Source organism: Leuciscus leuciscus (genome assembly GCF_965113295.1).
Source record: "Leuciscus leuciscus genome assembly, chromosome: 10".
NCBI classification, from domain to species: Eukaryota; Metazoa; Chordata; class Actinopteri; order Cypriniformes; family Leuciscidae; genus Leuciscus; species Leuciscus leuciscus.
This window is the reverse complement of record NC_138734.1, coordinates 31,249,890-31,273,090: the sequence shown is the minus strand read 5'-3', so window position 1 is coordinate 31,273,090 and position 23,201 is coordinate 31,249,890. Positions and strand designations below refer to the sequence as shown.

The 23,201-nt window shown below is 36.2% G+C and overlaps 1 protein-coding gene and 1 long non-coding RNA gene across 3 annotated transcripts in view; both read left to right on the top strand.

Annotated features, from left to right (window-relative positions):
• LOC309508267 overlaps positions 1-22,200 on the top strand; it is a 224,346-nt gene extending 202,146 nt beyond the window's left edge. The window contains exon 2 of the long non-coding RNA XR_014209437.1: positions 20,211-22,200. This is a non-coding gene — a long non-coding RNA (uncharacterized lncRNA). The remainder of the gene's footprint in view (positions 1-20,210) is intronic.
• Positions 1-22,200, top strand: part of LOC309508253 (UPF0606 protein KIAA1549) — a 54,732-nt gene extending 32,532 nt beyond the window's left edge. The window contains exons 11-21 of one of the 2 annotated variants that reach the window (XM_082182781.1): positions 1,186-1,370; positions 6,806-7,011; positions 9,938-10,074; positions 12,512-12,717; positions 12,905-13,134; positions 13,320-13,464; positions 14,569-14,898; positions 16,674-16,726; positions 17,367-17,518; positions 17,673-17,800; positions 18,850-22,200. In XM_082182781.1, coding sequence (XP_082038907.1) covers positions 1,186-1,370; positions 6,806-7,011; positions 9,938-10,074; positions 12,512-12,717; positions 12,905-13,134; positions 13,320-13,464; positions 14,569-14,898; positions 16,674-16,726; positions 17,367-17,518; positions 17,673-17,800; positions 18,850-19,089 — 2,012 coding nt within the window. In that variant the 3' untranslated portion in view covers positions 19,090-22,200. The remainder of the gene's footprint in view (positions 1-1,185; positions 1,371-6,805; positions 7,012-9,937; positions 10,075-12,511; positions 12,718-12,904; positions 13,135-13,319; positions 13,465-14,568; positions 14,899-16,673; positions 16,727-17,366; positions 17,519-17,672; positions 17,801-18,849) is intronic. The other variant, XM_082182782.1, reaches the window with a different exon arrangement.
• Positions 22,201-23,201: the final 1,001 nt, after the last annotated feature.

Sequence of the window (23,201 nt, the reverse complement as noted above, 5' to 3'; positions counted from 1 at the left end):
GGGGTCATTCACACAGAATGCATTTTTCGATTCCGCTGCGCTACTTTTCCATTGTTTTTCAATGTAAACATGCGCTAGACGGACGTCTTTGACTATTGCGCTCAGGTCTCGCTTCTTTTGCAGCGTCTCGCGCATGACACAGCGTTCTAAAAATGCGGCGCTCAAGTTAAAAGTTCAACTTCTTTTCAACAAAACGTATCTCTACACCTTGTGCTTTTATTCGTTCCATTGACCATCGTCTCAGGTTTTTTAACAGCAAAAACGTGTTATGGGTGAACCGGCCCTTATACTGTATTTTTATAATGTTATAATTCCCAAATTCACTTGTAACATGTGAAATGATGGCTTATCTAGTATATCAGCCAGAATTGTAGTATCGGTGCATCCCTATTTAAGGGGGTATCGAGTTTTCTTTAAGTTTCTGTGCCTTTAAACCATTTTTATTGTTATTTTTCAGCAATTCTATTCTGATTGTTTGGTTTAAACATGTCAACAGTTTAACTAACCAGTTTCTCTTCAAACTGTTGCTCCACCATGATAGAAAAGAGTAAAAATGTACTGTAGAGGACAGTTTACGTTAATTCTAATCGTGTCATGCTGTGTGGCAATGGTGTGAATATAGTCTGTACGCTTGTTATTGCAATATTTTTTCATAAGAAGACAGCAATTTATTTTTTACTTTAAAGAAGTGAATACTTTTTTTTCTTTTCGGGAAGGACATATTAAATTGATCAAAAGTGACAGTAAAGACATTTACAGTGTTACAGGTTTAATTTTCAAATAAATGCTGTTCTTTTAAGCTTGCTTTAAACTTGATTTATTAAAGAATCCTGAAAAAATATGAAGCCGTACAATGGTTTTCAATATTGGTAACAATAAGAAATGTTTCTTGAGCAGCAAATCAGCATATTAGAATGATTTCTGAAGGATCATGCGTCACTAAAGACTGGAGTAATGTTGAAAATTCAGCTTTGCATAAATTTGCATAAATTACATTTTAAATTGTATTCAAAATAGAAAAGAGTTATTTTAAATGGTAAATCGAAATTTTACTGTATTTCGATCAAATAAATACAGCCTAAACTTCATTAAAAATATTTTAAAAATCATACCAACCCCAAACTTTTAAACGATACATACTGTCTTTAGTCACTGACATTCTTGTTTACCCCTGTGTATGTTCAGCTGTGGAGAAACAGGCCTCTCCTTCCTCAGACACAGAGAAGACCAACACGTGGATAATCGTAGGGGTGGTAGTCCCTGTTGTGGTGGTCGTCATTATAATAACTATCCTGTACTGGAAACTCTGCCGTACTGACAAACTGGAATTCCAGCCAGACACCATGAGCACCATCCAGCAAAGACAGAAGGTGAGAGAGAGAGACTGGAAATGCTATGTAATGATGCGATATTGAAGCATTGCTTCTCCTGACAAAACTATGGTTCAACCGTGTCATGCCGTCATTTTGTTTTGTTTCATTTTCTATCCGCTAAGTCTGCTGATGTGTCAGTGACATTGCTAATAAGTTGGTGGCTCCTGTGAGTCTGAGCTCCTTATCTCGTCTCTGATTTAAATGACTAGCCGGATACAAGCCAGCTTTGAAAGATCAGAATTGGATAAATGGGATGAGTTTTTTAGTCCGCTATCCGCTACTCTACCCATTTATGCTCACAGGTCATTTTGGCATTGGGAAGTTCGTTTAGACAGTTCATTTCAATGATCCGATTCAGTTGTTCGTTGAGTCATAAGTCAAGTGTTCCCAGAAGTCGCTGCGTCATTTTCTGTAGGGAAATAAATGTTTATCTCTTCTTTCTAATGTTTACCTCTATCTAATTTTTCCAGGGTTTTGTATGGGTTGTGTCTAGGCATGAGCTAAACATATTTTCAAAATTGACTAATGAGCGTGTTGTCTGAATGACTAGTCAGTCTTAAGGAATCCTTGTGTATGTATGTAGGGTCCACCAAACTGTCTTGAAACGTGTTTTGATTAGAGAGCCAAGTTTTTCCAAATTTTATTAATTATATACTTTTTAGATGACTAGCCGACCATCTGCCCATCCCTCGACTAGATTGTTTAAAAAAAATGTGTGATCAATGTATTTATATAAATTAGACCCTTTAAGTTCATTTCATCTCATTGAATCATCTTTAAAGTTATGATCACTCACATTACTTTGTCTTTGGCTATTGCATCACATCCCATGCTGTTTTTGAGTGCCCTGTCCTTGCAGTCAAATTAATTCAGACATCACTAGTCATTATAAATCTTGCTACGATATCCAGACTTGTCATGCACAAGCACACACACTTTCAGAGTCACAGCAGTAATGAAGTCTAACGCTCAGCTGGCTGTGGGGTTAATGCTCAGCAGTGATGTTCTTATCCAGAACAGAGCCTGCTGATCCTCTCAGTCTCAACTCCTTGATTTAACTACACTCATCTGAGGAGCACATAGTCATTAAACACGCCATGTGTGCCCTTACTAGCATACTCACTGCCCTCATGAACTATCCCCACTCTCATTTACAATCTCACCAATGACTCTTCTTAATCCTTCAATGAAGTTCTCTGGTTTAATCAGTTTATATTGTTAAATGGCCTGCTTCACACTTTATTGTTCATGCTTTTACTTAAATCGATATACTTCATGGATTTGAGAAAATGTACTTTGACACAAAGGGACAGTTTACCCCCAAAATGAAAATTCTGCCATAATTTGCTTACCATCAAGTCGTTTCAAACCTTTATGACTGTGGAACAAAATATATGTTTTTTAGTTTTTTTTTAACATTCTTCAAAGCATCTGTGTTTTGCATAAGAAAGAAATTCATGCAGGTTTTTAAATGATGACAGAATTTTCATTTTTAGGTTAGTATACCTTTAAGTTGGCAGATTTTTGTCCTCTTTTCTTTTTTTTTTACGTTAAAATATTTTGGTGACACTTTATAATAAGATTAATTTAGATATTGGGTATAATTAAATGAGTATGAATACTTTTACAGCATTTTATAGGTTTAATCTAGATTCTAATACATTTCTTCATGTTCTATCATCAAACTTTTTGGAGCCCATTTAGAGCTTCTCTATCTCTTGTTCATCTAACACACATCCATTCATATCTTAACACTCTCCCTCTCCCATGCGTGTGCAGTCCACCTCCTCATTACAGAAATCAATACCAGCAATCCAGAGGTCAATGACTCCTGTCAAGAGCAAAGACCTTTTAGATAGTAGTGATGAGGAGGAGGAAGAGGAAGGTGAAGAGGAGGAGGAGGAAGAAGAAGAAGACGAGGAGGAGGAGGAGGAAGAGGAAGAAAGGAGAGAGGAGAAGGTAGAGGCTGGTAGATGAGTCGTCATCATAGTAGACTGTAGAATATTCCTCAAGTTAGTCCTCGCACACGAAGCACAAGATTCCTCTTCCTCTTTGCCCCTCAGCAGTCTGAGGCACCAGTGTAACCGTGTCAATGTCATCTGTGTTTGGACCATTTTGTAGTTCTCTGTGGACTCTGTTGACTTGAGTATGTAGTCGGATTTGCAAACAAATGACTCTTTGGCTCTTCAACTGGTTCCTTTAAATTAAACAACTCGCATGAATGAAGCAGAGCAACAACTCACAAATTAATCAAAGATAAATGAATCTGTCTTAAGCGGTTCACTCCCTCACTGAATCAGTTGGAGAGGTTCTCAATAAGCATCTGATTCTCTTACGGAATCGCAAGTCATTTTCCAATTGGAAATAACCTAAGATTCTTTACTATGTTACGTGGTACAAATATGGTAGATGCTATAGAAAACATTACCGTTCAGAAGTTTGGGGTCAGGAAGATTTTTGAAAATAGCCTCTTATGCTCACCAAGGCTGCAATTATTTCATCAAAAATGTTTTAAACTGTAATTTTATTCCTTTTATGGCATTTATGGATTTAGCAGCCATTTCTCCAGTCTTCAGTGTCACATGTTTCTTCAGAAATCAGTCTAATATGCTGATTTAGTGCTCAAGAAACATTTCTTATGTTGAAAACAGTTGTACTGCTTACTATTTTGTGGAATACTTTTTTTGAACTTTACTATTTTTCTTTGAACAGAAAGTAAAAAAAACGGCATTTAATTGACATAGAAATGTTAATAACATTATTAATGTCTTTACTGATCAATTTAATGCATTCTTCCTGAATACAAGTATTAATTTCTTAAATAAAAATAAATAAACTCTTACTGACCCTAAACTTTTGAACTGTAGTGTAGTTAATTATCAATTGTTTGCCGACTCCTCAAGTACGAAGAATCATTAGATTCCTTATGATTCCCATCCCTAGACATGTTTGTTAGTACCATTAAAAATAGTGTTTGTGAGAATGTAGTAGATGGAACAGTTGGTTACCTGTTGGAATTTGACTTGATGGGAACAGAAGCAACTTCTTATCACCCTTATCCAAATCAGAAACCTGTAATACCTGCCAGAAGCTTAAAGAAAAAAGAGAGTATTGAGGAAGAGGAGGAGGAGGAGGAAGAAGAAGAGGAGGAGAAAGAAATGGCCAAAGAAGAACCCAAGAAAGCTGTAAAGAAACCATTGCCGTATAGAATGAGGAGGCCGGAGGTATCAGAACTGTACTGTGTCCGAAAGTAGTGTTGTGATGTAGAGATGTATTTCCTAGAATGCAGCAGTTAGTCCTAGTTTTTCCAATTGCTGATAATCTCCCTTTATGGCACTGATAACCAGCAATTGGAGAGAAAAAAATGTGCAATCTCAACAACAGATGTATGTATTTGAATGTGTCAATAATAATGTGTGTTTCCGGCCTTTTGGTCTAAGCCTGTGCAGCTTCGACTGTATTGTGGCCTAGATTTGGTTACAGCAGCAGTACAGGCTAACAGAAAGAGATAAGAGCTTGTCTAAACAGCCTCATTTGCATTTGAAAGGGAATGTGATAGGAAACAGAGAAATAGACGTACTCCCAGAAGATGAGCATATTTCAGTCCGTCTCTATTGTGCGGCAATGCTCACTGCACAACTCAAAGCTCAGCTAATGCATTTTTCATAAATCTCTGTGTTTTCTGGCAATATATGAAACAGAGAACTTAATTTTGACCCGTCGTGACCCTTTGCACAGTTTGTTTGATCTGGAAAGTCATAAAACAAACAACAGTGATTCATCAGCTTTAAAGAAACAGTTCACCCAAAAATGAAAAACCTGTCCATTTTCTTTTTGTCACAAAAGAAGATATTTTTCACAATGTCCAGGCTTTTTTTCCCCATACAATAAAAGTAAATGGATCCAAATATATCATAAAAGTAATACATAATTTGTCATATGAAGTCATACTATATGTGATGATCAGAGAGAAATTGCTCTTCTCTGTTGCGTCTAGACACAGACCGTTTTTGCAAACCGATTAATTGGTGCAAGATGCAACTCAAATCCCAATCCGACATCACTACTTCTGTCATGAATGCTCTAAGAATAGCTATGTAAACATTTTCAATGAATTACAAATTTTCTGTCTATTTTTCACACAGTTATCATCTGGTTTCAGAAGACCTAGAATATAGTGTGTGATAGGACTGGGATGAAAATTTCCCAGTTGTAATCATTTTAACAAACCAGCATCGACTTTTAAAACCCAGGATCGATATTTTAGTCTATGCTGTTTTCAGTTGATGCATGAATAAACTTAATTAAATTTTTTCTCCTATCCAATAAACACAATAAGCTTTGTGCTTCATTACTTTTAATAAGAAACAAAGTCTCAGCTTTTTTGTATTTTGAAAGAAACCACTTTTACAGGTTTTTATTATTATTAGTTTTCAGCTTGGCAGACCCTCTCCTTGTTCACTTTTATTGTATAGAACAAAAATTCACCTTTTGTTTTCTACAAAATAGAAAGTTGAAAAGGTTTGAAACAACTTAGTTCAGCCAAAAATGAAAATTCTGTCATTTATGCACTCAGGTTGTTCGAAACCATATGAGTTTCTTTCTTGTGTTGAATGCAAAAGAAGATAATATGAACAATGTTGATAACCAAACAGTTGACGGTAGCCATTGACTGCCAAACATACTATGGCAGTCAATGGCTACCGTCAACTGTTTGGCTACCAACATTCTTTAAAATATCTTCTTTTGTGTTAAACGGATGAAAGAAACTCATACAGATTTAGAACAATTTGAGGGTGAGTAAATGATGACGTAATTTTTATTTTTGGGTGAACTATCACTTTAAAAGTGGGTAAACAATGACAGAATTTTTCATTTTGGGTGATGTTTCTCTTTAAAAAACTAAATCTTTCTTTTGAACATCTCACTCTTTAAAAATGCACTGCTTTACTTGTGGCTGCTGGTCTTTGAAAGAGCCAGCGTGAATTTGCTTTCTCTGCTGTTGTGTTTGTTCAGTTCACTTAATCTTTCACAGCGCAGCAGACAGACAGGCCGTTACGTTACAGCTCGTCTAGCTGGTCCGGCTCGCAGTCAGTCTGCTGACCTCTAATCAAGTTCATCCATTTTGAAAGCTCACGCTTCTCATTGTCTCTTACAGAGTCAATTACTGTCCTCTTGCTCAATTTATTCCTATGATACTGACAATCTGAGGATTATGGAAATTCACATTCTCTCTATATGCCCTGTGTACATGCCCACGTTGACATCTCTTAAGACTCCTAGACCGAAAAGCCTGGCCTGAATCTGTCTTTTGTTTGTGAGAAGCTTGTCGTCCCTCACTCCCCTTTGCAATACCTTCATTTTCTTTACTCTACAAATAATTCTGATTCTCCAAATTAACATTTTCCTCTCTCTGGGGTGGTGGTCTTTAGCTGCAGGCGCCCAGCGTGAAGGGTTTTGACTTTGCCAAGCTGCACATGGGCCAGCACAGTAAGGATGATCTCATGGTCATCCAGGAGCCGTTGCCACTTCCTGTACCCACTAAGGAGCAAAGCCCAGCGGAGAATGCAGAGGTGCCGACACCAAAGTCCAAAGCCTCCACCAAAGCTTCCCGTAATGGCCAGCGGCGCAGGGGCCAGTAAGTCTACTTCTAGTAAATGTTTATTTGATATTCAGTATCAAAAATGTTACACATAATTCAGTTTTTGCAATAAGGTTCCATTTATTAACATTAGTTAACTACATTAGTTAAAATGAACAATACATCTACAGCATTTATTGATTAAATTACTAATGCATAAAAAATAAATTAAAAAAAGTTTATAAGTTAACATTAGTCTATCCACTATGAACTAACGTAAAAAAAAAAAAAACAATGAACAATTGTGTTTCATAAACTTAAATAAATTCGGTAACACTTTACATTAAAGGGATAGTTCACCCAAAAATGAAAATACTGTGATCATTTACTCTCCCTCAAGTTGTCCCAAACCTGTATGACTTTCTTTCTTCTGCTGAATACAAAAGAAGACATTTTGAAGAAAGTCGGTAACCAAATGTCTGATGGACCCCCAGTGATGGGAATAACGGCGTTATAAATAAACGGCGTTACTAACGGCGTTATTTTTGTCAGTAACGAGTAATCAAACTAATTACTGTTTCCTCCGTTACAACGCCGTTGCCGTTACTGTCAATAAAAATGCGGCGTTACTGTAATTGAGCTCACTGAAGCGGTTTTCATCCGAGTAGGGTCTCTCTGTGTGTGTGTTTATGAGGCGCCGGACTGGACAAAAGCGAGGCGAATGCCGCGAGCCAGCGCGCTCGACAGTCCGCGAGAGAGACCGAGTGTGTCTGAGAACGCGCTCGACAGTGCGCGAGAGAGACCGAGTGTGTCCGAGCAACGAGCATAAATACTTTATTTATAAATAAATTACACATTTCAGCATTTGAATAATCTCTGTAGCATATTGGTATCATATGCAATGTTTTAATTAGTTTATATAGCCTAACATAAACTCCAAAATAACCTGCAGGGAACGTTCAAACATGGCTATTTGTTTGACCGGTTGTTGTGCGGCAAACACGACTAATTTGGCTAAAATAACCTCTGATGATGACGTTCTCTGTAGGTTATAAAAATAAAGCCCCAAAAGATTATATTTTATTATTATTATTTATGTTGGTACATTGTACAGTATTATATTGAGAGCACTTTTTGTTAAACTTAATATTGTGAGGAAGAAAATACTTCAAGTAGGCTATACAGAATGTCTACCAGTTGTAAAGGTGTGTGAGTTTTATCATTTTAATGATATGCACTAGTGTATGTGGGCTATATTTTCTATTACTATTTATTTATTTTTGGTACATTTCTTAAGAAGCATGTTCTTAATTCATTTAACATTTCATATCGGGGGTATCCAAGAAATTTCTTATATTTAAACTTTTTTTTTTTTTTTTTAAGTAACGCAATAGTTACTTTCCCTGGTAATTAGTTACTTTTGTAATGATGTAATTCAGTTACTAACGCAGTTACTTTTTGTGAGAAGTAACTAGTAACTATAACTAATTACTTTTTTAAAGTAACTTACCCAACACTGTGGACCCCATTAACTTCCATACTAGGAAAAAAAAAATACTATGGAAGTCAATGGGGACCAGCAACTGTTTAATTACCAACCTTCTTTAAAATATCTTCTTTTGTGTTCAGCAGAAGAAAGAAAGTCATACAGGTTTGGAACAACTTGAGGGAGAGTAAATGATCACAGAATTTTCATTTTTGGGTGAACTATCCCTTTAAGGTTTCATTTGTTAACATTAGTTAACATGAACAAACAATGAACAATACTTCTACAGCATTTGTTCATTTGAGTTAATGTTGGTTAATCTCATCATTTGTATCTGTCAACATTTGTTAATGGACTGTGAACTAACATGAACAGTAACATTTTTATTAACTAAAGCGAGGCATACAAGCTCGTAGGTGATTATTATTATTATTTTTTCTTCTTCTTTCTCTCTCTCTCTGGAGAAGTCGCATGGAACTCGTTGATGCTCGTATGGTCGCGACTCGCATTGTGTGAGAGGAATTACAAGCCGAGCCGAGTAGGTTAGGAGCACTTCCCGACCTCCCGTTAATTTTTAAACATGTAAAAGATTCTGGGAGTCGGCCCGATTTTGACCGGTTAATAGGTTGTTCCCTATTGTCAAATCATACACGAACACGTCACACAGGCTAAATCTGTGAATATAATTATAGTCCAGTGGCTGCATTTTGCTGCATGATCCTCACGTTAAAATAACTTGTTAATTTATTTAAAGGCGGTAATCTAGCTAAGAGTGAGTCGACTGCTGATCAATACAAAGCTTTTTAAAAGGATTACATCTCACACTCTAATCAATAGAAGGGTCTAAGGGGTGAAATTACCACAGATCTCATGTCTTGCAAACATTAAAAGTGTCTGAAACCATGTTGCAAGTAAACCGAAGTAATGTAATTCTGATATATTCTTTACTGTGTTGGCTGAAATGGAATAACCCATATTTTTGGACTATACTTAAATATAGATCAATAAAATTAATAAACGCACATAAACTAAACGGTCCAAGTTAAAATGACTAAGTCAGAGACAAATACATTCCTAATAAATAAGACAGTCAGTAGGTCAAATAGTTCTCGACTGAAAGGGTAGGGAATAGGTAATAGATTCAATAACTAAGTCATGAACTTTTGGTTGGTCACATTAGATCTGAAAGTGCTCTTTGAAAGCATGACAGGATTAGGTCATCATCCTCCTGCTTTTTCCCTGGAGACACATGCCTCATCAAAACTGGATGAGGGATAAATATTGTTGTCTGTCAAGATGAGGATGTCATGGTTGTGAGGAGATGTTGTGATGAATTAGATCCAAGGCTCATGTGTACATTTCAAAGTGGGATACATGGATGAATGGATCACGTTGTTTTGAAATGTCTTCAAAACACACTTTTGTGGCATAAATTGTATGGCATGTTTTCATACCATGGTTTAGAATTAAAAGGTTTTCCTTGTATCTTTTGCTTAGGATTTCTCCATCAGAGGGCGACTCTATAGACAGTGATCCACCCAGCGAGAGAGGATCACCTGAGGACGGCACGAGACCTGCTGGTCTGCCCACCGATCCAAAGCAACCACGTAAAGCAGCTGTTAATGGATTAAACGGTACGTTTGTGTATATTTTAACTGGCAATACAATCATATATCATACATGTCTTGCAGTTATTTTTCTCATTCAAATTGTGATATTACAAAAGTATTGAATCCTGATATGTATCGTTATATGCCTGATATCATGAAGTTGTTAAGTTAACAAATGAATAAATTAACTTTTAATAAGTAAAATAATAAAACAATTTACATGATGCGTTTAATGGTTTATATTGTGATAGTTTATGTTGTCCTTTGTTCTACACACCTATACTTGCAGGTGTGCTAGGTTAATTGTTCATTTATTGAATTAGTTGAAAAAATATATAATAATAATAATAATATCTTCAAACTGATAGACTTAAGATTTAAAACTCTTCTTAAATATCTCCTTAAGATTTTTGAGAAGAAATTAAATTCATATTTAAATATAGTTAAACGTAACCATAAAGCGGAGTTGTTATTGTCAACTTAAACTATTAAAAAAATTGCGAAAATTGAATATACAAAATAAAAGCTAATTCAAAATATGAATAAATACAATAATAGTATATACATAATTAAAAAAAAAAACGGCAGTTCAATAAATCCTTTTTAAATGTTACTTTTAAATTTAATAGAAAAAACTTCTTAATGGATTTATTAATTTCACATGTAATTGGACAGTTTACATGTAAACATGGGCAACCAATGAAATTTTGACTAAATATTAAACACGCCCCTTTTCATGTTGCTGCTAGCAAAGGCAAAAGATTCCTTTGTTTTATTAAATGGCAGTCCTAGGCCTCCATAAGGGCCAGTGGAAGAAGAACATGTGACGTAAGATTTACAGAGAGGGGAAAGTAATAAAACCTGCTGGGTCTTTCAGCTGAAGATTTGTGGCTCTTCCTCTTGATTTCCTCTCTAGTCAGCCCAGACTCATTCATCCTGCCTCCTTTGTGAAGAATGACTAACCCTCATCTTTACTCTTTGCTGCTTGCTCTCTTTCTCTCTCTCTCTCTCTGTGTGCGTTCCTCTCTTGTCAAACAGTGCCTGTGGCGATAACCCTCTCTCAGCACTCATTTCTGCTTTACCAGACTAAATAGGCTACAGTCTGACTAGCCAAGAAATGACATGGAATTCAGTCTTAGCACCTCACATTCTCTCTTTCTCTTGTCTGATTGCCATTCCCTTTTAACGCCCTTCCCTTTTGAAAATCCCTTTCATCCTCCTCTTCTCATAATTGTGTTTCAGTGATATTTTCCAAGATAAAATACTGTCTTATCAAGTATTCCACTCAAACATGTTTTTACATACAACTCATGCTATATTTCATCTCAATTAAACAATCTCCATTACTTCTGCCATCATTTAACTTTTCTCTTGTTCTTTTACAAACCCACCCATTCATTCATCTGTTACTGGCTCACAGGGAAGAATAGAATTGGTAAGAGTGGTGCTGTTTTGTACAGTAGTGTTAGATCTTCTAATCTGTGTTCATAGTTTTTGTGAATTCCCCATTTCAAAATGTTCTAATTTTTGTAAAAAAAAAAAAAAAAAGGATCATCCTCCTGCCTTAAGGTCTTTCACGTTTCATTGAAAAGAGTCTTATTAGAGTCAGAAGACACTGCCCCCATCTGGTGTGAAACAATACTCGAGAGAGGAGATTCAGACGAACCACTTGCTTTCTTTGTTAGTTGTCGGCCCATATGAGGCTAGCTTTGTTTTGATAGTGTGGAACGCATTAGATATATTTATGATTTGTTAAATATATGTGCGTGTATAATATACAGTGGCCTCAAAAAGTATATCAAGTGACAGTGCCGTGTATGAATTTCATTACATTATATTAAAAAAATATGAATTTCATTACATTATATTAAAAAAATCTAATCAGTGATGATTGATTGATGATAATGAATAAATGGCATTTATTTAAAGGAAAAGTAGCAAATTTTCGGCCATATTCTTTTTCTTTTTCATGATTTACAATTAGGTTTGGGCCATTTATACACAGCATCTTAACAAATTACATCTAAAAACCATAGAAATAGAATCATATATCACTGGTGACTTGGCACCCAGTTTACATATTTTTAATAACTGATACTTACTATTTGAGGTTTGGGGTTGATAAAGATTTCTTTAGTGTTTTTGAAATAAGTCTCTTATTCTCATCAAACATGCATTTATCTGGTTAAAAATGCAGTAAAACAGTACATTACTATTTAAAATAACCATTAAATATGTTTTAAAATGTAATTTATTTCTGTGGTGGTAAAGCTGTATTTTCAGCATCATTACTACAGTCTTCAGTGTCACATGATCCTTTAGAAATCATTCTAATATGCTGATTTGGTACTCATTTACAAGGAACATTTCTTATTATTATCAGTGTTGAAAACAGTTATATTATATTCATTCTATATTGCACCTGTGAAGTTTTGACACCCTCTTATATTTGTCCTTATAGGTCCACCCCCAACGAATGGCATGGATGAGCCATTATCTTCAGCTTCCATTTTTGAGCATGTGGACCGATTGTCCCGCCCAATTGACGGCCCTAAACGCCTCCACAATAAAATCCAGCTCATCGCCATGCAGCCGATGCCAGCGCTGCCCCTGCCCAGCCCAACCGCCAATGACAGAGCTGCAGAGAACACCAAGCTGAATAAAGAGGTATCCTTCACCTGCCATACATCTAATTCACATTTATTTCACAAGGCTTTTCCTTAGGGGCCCATTTCAAACTTCAAGGTCTCTACGGTTATGAATTTGATTCACAGCATCCAAAAGCCCTCATTACCAATAATCAATATGTGCTTCTCATTGACTCCAAGGTCATTGACTGTTCCTTCTTCTCCAGATCCAGGTAGCTTTACGGCACAAGTCTGAGATCGAGCACCATCGCAATAAGATCCGCCTGAGGGCCAAAAGGAAAGGCCATTACGACTTCCCTGCTATGGATGATCTCATTGATGGTCTTGGCGACCCCAAAGAGCAGGACCGAATTTACCTGAAGGCCCAGATGCAGATTGACAAGATACTCGATCCAGATATTCCCATGCCTTCTCTGTACACCGAGCCCAAGAAAGGGTAAAACGATCTGCAACTGACAATGAGACTAATCCTGAACACAAAATTAAGACCTGTTCTCACCAAATCTGAGTTTTCTGCACTTTTTCCATTGCAACTTCTAGAACAAGAAAATCACTTTCCATATAACTTGAATATTTAAATGCTCACTCAAGAGTACGCGCGTGTTTGTGTATGTTTTGCAGCAACCGAGGGAAGCGTTCTCCTAAACAGAGAAGGAAACAGCAGATGAACGGTGATCTGACAGATGCTGACCGAGATAGACTCATAACGACTGACAGCGATGGGACGTACAGGAAATACCCTGGAGTCAATAACATAGCATATGTGGTCAGTCTCATGACGAGATCTGCACTTTTTCTCTCGCTCTCTACTCTGTACTTCTGCATGTAACTGTGTAATCAACTCCATACGGTTTCTTTCCTGTTTTCCCAATATATTTGTCATTCAAAACGTCTCTAATCAGCTCCATGTTGTGAATTGGCAGGTGCTAATTTCGTACTGCTTCTGAAAAAAATTGTTTTAGGATTAATATAATAATAGTTTCATTTTTGGAGTAATATAATCTTGCTTGAGGTTTACTTAAGTTTCCTTAAAAAGTAGATGGTACTATTGAAAATATTTAAATATACACTTTGTTTATTTATACACCTTCATAAGATCCAGTATAAAAGTGACAGTAGGGCTGCACGTTATTTTTCTGCATTTTTATGTTTCAACAGATGACTTGAATAGCTCTATGTGGAAAGAATTAATCATTCTAGAATGACGGGGTGGTTTGAGTGCATCCGCATAGAAAATAATAAACAAATTACAAACATAGATAAATACAGATAGAGCAATGATAGAAATTAAATAAACTTTGTTTTTCAAGTAAATCTAACAGTGTTCAGGTATAGAAACTGTCATAACAAAAAATAACATTGGAAACATTGGAAAATAACATTGCATAGTCTTATCTGTACAAATGAAATATAATTCTTTGTTAAAGTGATTTCTTTGTCTTTTGTTGTTTGATTAACATTAATGACAGAGTGACTGTAAAGACATTTACAATGTCTATATTTCTATTTCAAAGAAATGCTGTTGCTTTTGAACTTCATCAAAGAATCCTAAAAAATGTATCAGTGTTTCCACCGAAATTAAGCAGCACAACTGTTTTCAACATTGATAATAATAGGAATAAATGTTTGTTGAGCACCAATCAGCATATTAGAATGATTCCTGAAGGATCATGTGACACTGAAGACTGGAATAATGATGCTGAAATTTTAGCTTTGCCATCATAGTAATAAATTACATTTTAAATATATTAAAATAGAAAATGGTTATTTCACTATATTACTTTACTGCATTTTTCATCAAATAAATGCAATATTTATATTTAGTTGCAGTGTTGATGTTAATCATCTTTCGTTTGCTTTTATTTTGCAGTCGGACCCAGACCAGGGGCCCGAGCATCATAGCCCCTCCCCGACGGATGACGTGTTCCGTGGTCCCATTTCTCCTCCTCCTGGTCACCCTCCTCCTCCTCCACCCCCCTATCTGCCCCCTCAGCCGTCTATAGAGGAGGCCCGGCAGCAAATGCACTCTCTACTGGACGATGCCTTCGCCCTCGTGTCTCCTTCGTCTCAGGGCAGCACAGCTGGCATCACTCTGCCTGGGGTCGGTCTCAACCCCGGGCCCCCGCCTCCCTTGAGCCCGCCATCCCGTGGTCCTCGGCCCTGGGGCCCAGGATACCTGCCTTTGAATCCCTACACGGGGGTAAGAACAATCCATAGTGAATTAGCAATGAATAGTATTTGTAGCCTGAGGTGTTTTTTTTTTTTACAACATGCTATGTCCTAAAAATAGTTGGTTTAATGGTGAGCATGGTTCCTACTGTCTGTCCATCAGTCTGTAAATCACTAGTTGAGGAGGATTAGATCCGTGCACTAATCAGTTAAGGACACCCCCATCTGTCAACGGTAAATATACCCTTGACTTAAGATGTCAGGTCAAACTGACCTTGGAACAGCCTCTCTGTTTTCAGCCCTACACGAACCTGAAACCAGCAGATCACAGATCAGCTCTTGATTGTAGTAAAACTGTAACCGACTGATTGAGGAAAAACTCACTATTACAGCCTTACTTTTCTGCACCACTTAGAAGTCTCAGAATCTGAGATAGCGTGTGCTTATTTATTATGTTTGTTCATACTTAGGTTTAGATATTTGAACAAACTGTTAACGCTAAGAGTTCGACTCATAAATCGTCCTGCTATGAAATCATGAATGATACCTCAAAATTGTGCGGTTTATTGAGGAGAGGTGCTATTACTTTTCTTAGCGCTTGGACGTGGGTTTTTCCAGTCTTTTTTTAACAGATCCTGTCTGAGAAACCCCTAGATGATCCACATTCATGTGATGATGAAAGCTGATGTATTACTGTTTCCTTTGTACAGTCCAATACTTGTATGATTTCCCCTTGTCTAAAGCTGCGGTCACGCTACACTTTATGCTCCATTGACTTCCATCCAGAACAGAGACAGTTTTGTCTTCGTTTTTTTGAACTATGACATGAATTTGCTCGTGTTTCTAGATTAAAAATAAAACGCTAAATAAAATAATAAATTAGAACGATGAAATAATTAAAATAAAGAAATATTTTAATTGTGTAATATCACAATATTATAATGTAGATTTATGAACAGTGCCTTTGCTTTGCTTAATATTACTTTTAACAGTCATATTAAATTGTTTAAAGATTAGCTTGAAGTGAGCATAAGGTAATCTAAAAATTATCTAAAAATACAGGAAATGAGCATGGAAATAAGAACATTTATAACTGCAAAACAACCATGAGAACATCAACATTTGACTGCCCACATTTACATTTAAGCATGTATAAATCCATGTTTTCTTCTTTATTGTGACACATTTAAAACTACTTCATAAGACCAGTGGTGCACTGACTAAAGGACTTCTGGTTACAGTGGTTTGTTTCAATCACTCAATTTGTTGATTTCATTATAAACGTGTTTTGATGTGTGATAAACCGTACTAGAGCCATTTAAAGCAAATTTGATGCTCTGGAATCACATCAGAAGAACACAGACTTGGGCTTTTCCACAGATCGGGAATAAACATCCCAGAATGGAAGCCTCATCTTTCAAGACTGTCTTGAATGAAGTATTTCTGTTAGATTGAGGCCTTTGCGTGGAAGGGAAAGAGGGGATTGCAAAGGCCAACTGAGGCAAAATATGAACTGACTAATAACTCAAATGTTATTTTAAGAGTCAAGATGGAACAGGGAATGGTGCGCTGTCCTTAAAATGGCATTCCCAGCTCAACTATTTAAAAGCTTTTCTGTTTTCTGGGTCACAGGGTTTATTTAGGCTGATAGACAGAAACTCCAGTTGCGGTGGAACATACAGCCACTAATGTGTTTCAGACTTAGCAATGTATTAAATTAAATTAAACCAAAGTGCAATGGATGTGCCAAGAATCATCAACTTGTTACAAGCTCAACGACTGCGTGTTTGTGTGTATTTCTTTCAGAGATATGCTGAATTAGGTCTGCCTCCTTCCAGTGTGCAAGGTTTACTACATAGGTGAGTATATTAGGGATATTAGGGAAGGATTGCCGATATTAAGATGATAGGCTATATATGATGTCACACTATTTAATTTAAAGATAGTAAATAGCACATGCACGACAATTGTAGAAATAAAAATTATATTTATTTTACATATTTACTAAATTAGAAATGATTGGAAAATGTATCATTATGCAAAATAATAATTTAAGCTTGATAAAAAAAAAAAAATCTGTAAAATAAATATATAAATGGTGGTGGGGGGTATATACACAGTAACCAACAGTGCACTCAATAATCTGGCATGTCTGTGTGCACTGGAAATCATATTTTCTCAAATAAATACTGGGTAGCACTACTTTTACATCGTTCTCAGCACAGCACTGTCAAAATAAAAGTCCCCTTTTGATGCTTAACTTAATCCGATAATTTTAAAAAAGAGGCAAATATCAGCCAATATATCAGCCATGGCGATATATCGGTCAACCACTAGAGTTTTATTGAGGTCATGAAGATCATGAAGGTTTGTGTGATATTCTGGAACTGTGAGCAAATCACATTTCAACCGTCGCTTAATGGGAAATATCAAGTCACTTTTTGTTAGTGCAGTGTGATTTGTTAATAGCTGGGGTCTGAAGTCTTCCTATCTCTACAGACAGGGATTGGGGCCCGGCTACATCCCTTCAGGAGAAGCCCTTCCTGTTGAACAGCTACAGCCGGAGTCGCTTTACACTGGTCGAGGTGGACTCACACTCACAGATGATCTGCCCTCCTCCGCCAGGCCACGACCTGTAGGTGGCACTACAGGTATGAGTTTAAAGGTTTAACTAGGGGAAAAAAGTGCTGATATGAAATGTTTAATTAAAACATAGAAAGAAAAGAGCGATGGATGCATGGATAAAGACAAATGACGCATAATAAAGTATACTGTATGTTACATGCATGTCTGTTCTGTTCACAGGAGCCCAGATGCATCATTTAACCCACGCTGGTCTGACGGGTCGTGTAGGGGACTGCCGGCAGCCTGGTGGGTTAAACTGGAGCCCGTATCATGAGGACGACAGTAGATTCGCTAACAACAGAGAGCCTGTAAGTTTAAATACTTTCTTACTTAATTAAAAAAGGGACAAATAACATATTTGCATATAGAAGTCTTTGAAGTCAATTTGTTTTTTGCACATTACCAAAGATGGATAATATTATAGTATGCATTTATTAATGTTTTGAATTAAACTAATATGTAAATGAAAACTAAAAATATAAGTTAAGTTTTAGTCATTTTGTTTTCTTTTGTCTTTTTATTTATTTATTAGTGAGTCAATTTAGTAAACTTATTTTATTTCAGTTTCAGGCAACATTTCTAATTTAAGTTTAGGCTTTTCATCTAATATTTCATATTTATTTCAGCTTTTTTTCAGTTAACACCATTTTTTTAAATAGTTTGTTAAAAAAATAGCAACACTGAGCTGAAACCCTTTGACCTAAAAGATTGATGTACCCCCTGAGATTTTAAGTTAATATTTTAATAATTTAACAACATATTTGTGTGCTGTTCTCTAATGTCAGTTAATGGTCACGTTGACATGCAGGTAAACAAATACAATATTTCATCTTTTTTTCTTTTCTTAGGATTTTATTTTAATTGTGAAAACCTACTATATATACTATACTACTATCTGTAAAGTTGTACATTACTACATCCACAAACTCTGACAATATTACAATTTTATTATTATTGATTTATTATAATAAATCATAGCTTTTTTCTGTTATTAGACTTAAATTCTGAGGATTGACATCAGCAGTACACTGACATGACAGCAGTAAATAATAATAGGAGCAAAAACACCCTTCCATGCTTCTTATACACATTATATATATAAAAGAGTATATTAAAAAAAACTTGAACTAAAATGAACTTTAATAATCCAAGAATTATTAAAAGAAATAGTATACATTATAAGCGGGCTTCAAGAAGTACAGAATATGTCCTCTTCAAACTCATACTATTCTCACTACTTTCTGCCTCTGTAGGAGTCTTTTTCTCACTTAAACTCTTTAATCTTTGTTTTAATCTTCTTTCACTCATTTCTGCCTTCCTTCCTTCCGTCCTTCCTTTCTTCATTTCTTTTGTTTAGGTTCTTGGCTCTCTTGACTACAGCTCCATCTCTGTATTCCAGACCTCCAGGAATGGCCTGAAAGAGCCATCCTCCACTTCTGCCCACCTGGACTCTCTCGGCCTGGGCTACGCTCCCTCCGCTCCCCTGGAGGAGCCTTCCCCTCCCAACCACTCGTCCGCCTCCCTCATCAAAGCCATCCGAGAAGAACTGATGCGCCTCTCCCAGAAACAGGCAGCGGTACCCAGCTACCACAGCTGAGACCTGCCCCCCCCCCCAAGCTCCAACAGGCAAAAACTGCACTACACTGCACTGTACTTCCCATGGAAGTGGCTTTTTTGAGAGGACGATGACTGTACGTCATGTGGCCTCTGCTGCCGCCTGGTGGCAGAGAGCATCAGGACAGGAAGAGTAAACATTTCTCCTTTATTCCCATGTTCAAAACACAAGCAGTGTCCTGAGACTGAAGAACAATGTATTTTACCTTCTTTACAGTCGCATATGTAATTTGGTAGCAAATTATTATTAGAGTTGTGTGTGTGTGTGTGTTTGTTTTCACTTTTTGTTGTTTCTTTGCTGTGTACACTGCCTTCACATTTGAATTTTATACCTTGCACTGGCCCTTGAAAATTTAACTGCTTTTGATACCTTAAATGAATCTCTGTAATTTTTTGCGGTTTGTTTTATGATTTATTTCTCAGTGCATCTTCTGCCTGACCTCTTGGGGTGCTGATTTTTTTTTTATATATCTGTTTAATGGACATTGCATTCATAATACAGTATTGAACCCTTCACATATTGTCTTAATTATACTTCAGGGTCCAGTTATAGTATTTGAAGTAGTGTTTTCCATCTCCATATGCCTTGATTATGTTTGGCATCTACAAAAGAGCTGGACATACAGCTTTTATGTTTTAAACAGTGTTAAATTTAAAGCAGTGTTCCAGGTTCAACTTGACAGATTGTAAACAAATAAAAATTGCATTTTTAGCAAGGTATTTACAATACAATAGTTGTTATCGAACTGTAGTCTGCGAGGTGATTTGCTGATTTAAAAAAATACAAATAATTAAATAATATTAATTAAATAATAAAAATATTTATAATTGACTCAATAATAAAAATAGGATAGTTAAATAATTGAACTAATTTGAATTAATCAACTATCAATAGTTTAACTGATTGTGTTCACATTCATTTTGATCAAGTAACAGTATCACTACCATTTAGAGATTGTTTTTTTTTTTTTTGGAAAAAAAGTTTCTTATGCTCACCAAAGCTGCATTATTTGATCAAAAATACAGTAAAAACAGCAATATTGTAGATAATATTACGATTAAAAATAATTATTTTTAAATGTAATTTATTCCTGTGATGCAAAGCTGAATTTTCAGCATCATTACTCCAGTCTTCAGTGTCACATGATCCTTCAGAAATCATTCTAATATGCTGATTTGCTGCTCAAGAAACATTTCTTAATATCATAAATTTTTTGTGGAAACTGTGATAATTTTTTAAAATCCGGATTCTTTAAAGGTGCAATGCGCAACATTTCATGTTAAAAATACCCGTTTTTCTAACCCATACATGCTTAAAGGTATAGCGGAGGATCTTTCCAAATTTTAGATAAGACCCGCCCTCTCCACTTTTTGAAAAGTTTGATTGATTCACCAGAATGATTGACAATTAGGAGGACCAATAGTATAGGTTACCCACCAGGAAGTAAAACATCCTCCGCTATAACTTTAAAGGTGAACTAAGTAACTTTTTTACCTTAACTGAACAGCTTCGGAGTCATTGGAATGGTTATATTACTTATTTCGGGTTGAATGGTGGTCGTTTCGCACCCCCCTGGTGCCCGTGAGCGGAAAATCCGCACTTGCAACTTTGAGCCGGCGGGCCGCTGGCCGCCGCGTCAGGAAGTCTCGCGTGATATCAGGTCTCGCGATGTAAACAATTGCTTTACGGCCAAAAGAAATCTGCTAAAATGCGGTCATTATTGCGCTCCCTCACGCTGTCCGAACCCGAATGAAGAAGACGTTTTAAAGAACGTCCCATCTGCTTTGATGTCGTTGATCTACTAGCCTATGGTGTCTGAGAATCACCAACGAGTTTTTACAACAGTGTTGTCAAATATCTATTCCGAAGCTGTGGGGGGAGCTCTAGAGAGAAACCTGCGAGCAAAAAGCGAGAATACAGCGAAGAAGTCCCGAAACTACTGAGCCCTGCTTTAAACAATTGCCTGATGGGCTGAATGAGCCCTTCTCTGATCACTGCGATTGCCTCTATAATCCTGTACAGTAAAATAAATAAGAGGGATTCGGGACGGAATTTGAGACTGGGCGTGACGTCATGAGCGTGCACACCTCTGGTTGCAGTTTCGCTTGTCGCCAGAGGGGGCATAGTTCTGCAAAAACTCAGAGACTTGCGCATTGCACCTTTAATGAACAAAAAGTTCAAAAGAGGGTCAAGAAAACTTACTGACCCCAAACTTTTGAATGGTAGTGCATTTCAATATACAGGGTAGAAACTAACAATCATTTTTACTCTATGCACAACTATATTTATTCACCTCTGTAAAGCCCTGCCCCATTGTAAGTGCATTACTGTGAACACGTTTCTTTTATGTGGTAATCAACAGTAGATGCTGGAGAAAATCTGCTCATTTTGATCCCGGAACATTCCTTAAACTGTCCATCTGCTTCTCAACATTTTTTTTTTATGAAATTCAGTGCTGAATGCATCAGTAGGTGGCGAATCACACACATACTGTACACACACAGTGTATTGGCCTGAGTACTTTCAGTATTACCACTGTGTAAATTGTATTGCAATACTTTGTACTCAAAGCATCGATTAAGGTCAGGGTTACGTCTAAAGATATTTCTGGCTTCTCTCCCCAACTGTTTGCTGTGGCCATGAAGTGCTCATCATTTCATAGCGGACATTGTTTATTATTATAATTATTGTTCCAGGATGCACTATTGCTCATTAAACTGCTGTTGATCAAATGGGTACAGTATATTCCTCTGTAACTTCACGCTTTTGATGTGTTAGGAAAGCAGAAAACTGTAGTATTAGACTCACTAAAACACTGATCCTTTAGCTATTTGTACTTCATTTCATGCTGAAATTGTGTTCTTGCCTTTGTGCTAAAACTATTTTTGTGTTAATGTTGCAAACAGGAGCATCATTTGCTCTAAGAAAAGTATAATTCTGTTACTTTGTTTGCCCTTGTTTATTTGTTGGAATGACTTTTATTTTTATTTTTTTTCTTCAATTTTGTTAAGTTTGTCTGGTTGGAACTTCCTTGACCTGTAGTTACAAATCTGCTGATTATTTAAGTGACAATTAAAAATTACTACCATATGATTCACTGTTGTTTGCAATATCAAGCTGTTACAGAGACTGAGCGCTGAAACCTGATTGGTAGGTTTTCATGTTTGAATCAAATGACTTTCAGCATTCATCAGAATTGAAAACATGTCGTCGCTATTCACTTCATGAAATACCATTGAGATCTTGTTAGACTCACTTACACAGAGCTTATTTTTTCTGCAGAGTTGCTATTAGCTAATTTAAGTTGCTGCCTTAAATTAAGTACAATCAACTTGGATGTTTAAATCATTTCAACTTAAATTAAATTAGTTGAATCTTGTATAACTTTTTTAAAAAGTTGAAAATTGCTTAATTAAATTAATTGCTTAGTTAAAGCAATGTAAAAACATATGTTGTCATAAGTTATTGATCATACTTTTTTACAGCACATCCTAGTGGATAAACTGGTAGTACAATATCTGAAGCATTCTTACTGAAAATGCATTTCCTATAAAATTGCAAAAAGTGTTTTTCATATATTTTTCATATACATATATTACATTTTTTTCCTTTAGATTCGATTTAGATTGTAGTTGCTGTATTAAAGGAACTTTGCCAGTCGACAACAACTGAAATATCTGAAACTGACTTCTCTAAAAGAAAGAAAATCTATGCCTTATTTTAAATATACCATTTATTTTAAATCCAGTCCAGTAAAGATGCCTCTGAAGTCCCCTACTTTATTTTGCATTTACAGCCCAAATCCAATAGATGGCGAATCTTATAATGATAGTTCACCTAAAAATGACAACTGTCATCTTTTAAATAACCATGTCATTCCCAAACCTGTATGAAATTTTGGTATCACTTTAGTTTAGGATCCAATTCTCACTATTAAATAGTTGCTTATTAGCATGCATACTAGGATATTGGCTGTTTATTAGTATTTTTAAAGCACATATTAATGCCTTATTTTGCATGACAATATTCTGCATCCCTTAATCCTACCCAATACCTAAACTCCTAATTACTGCTTATTAATAGTTAGTGAGGCA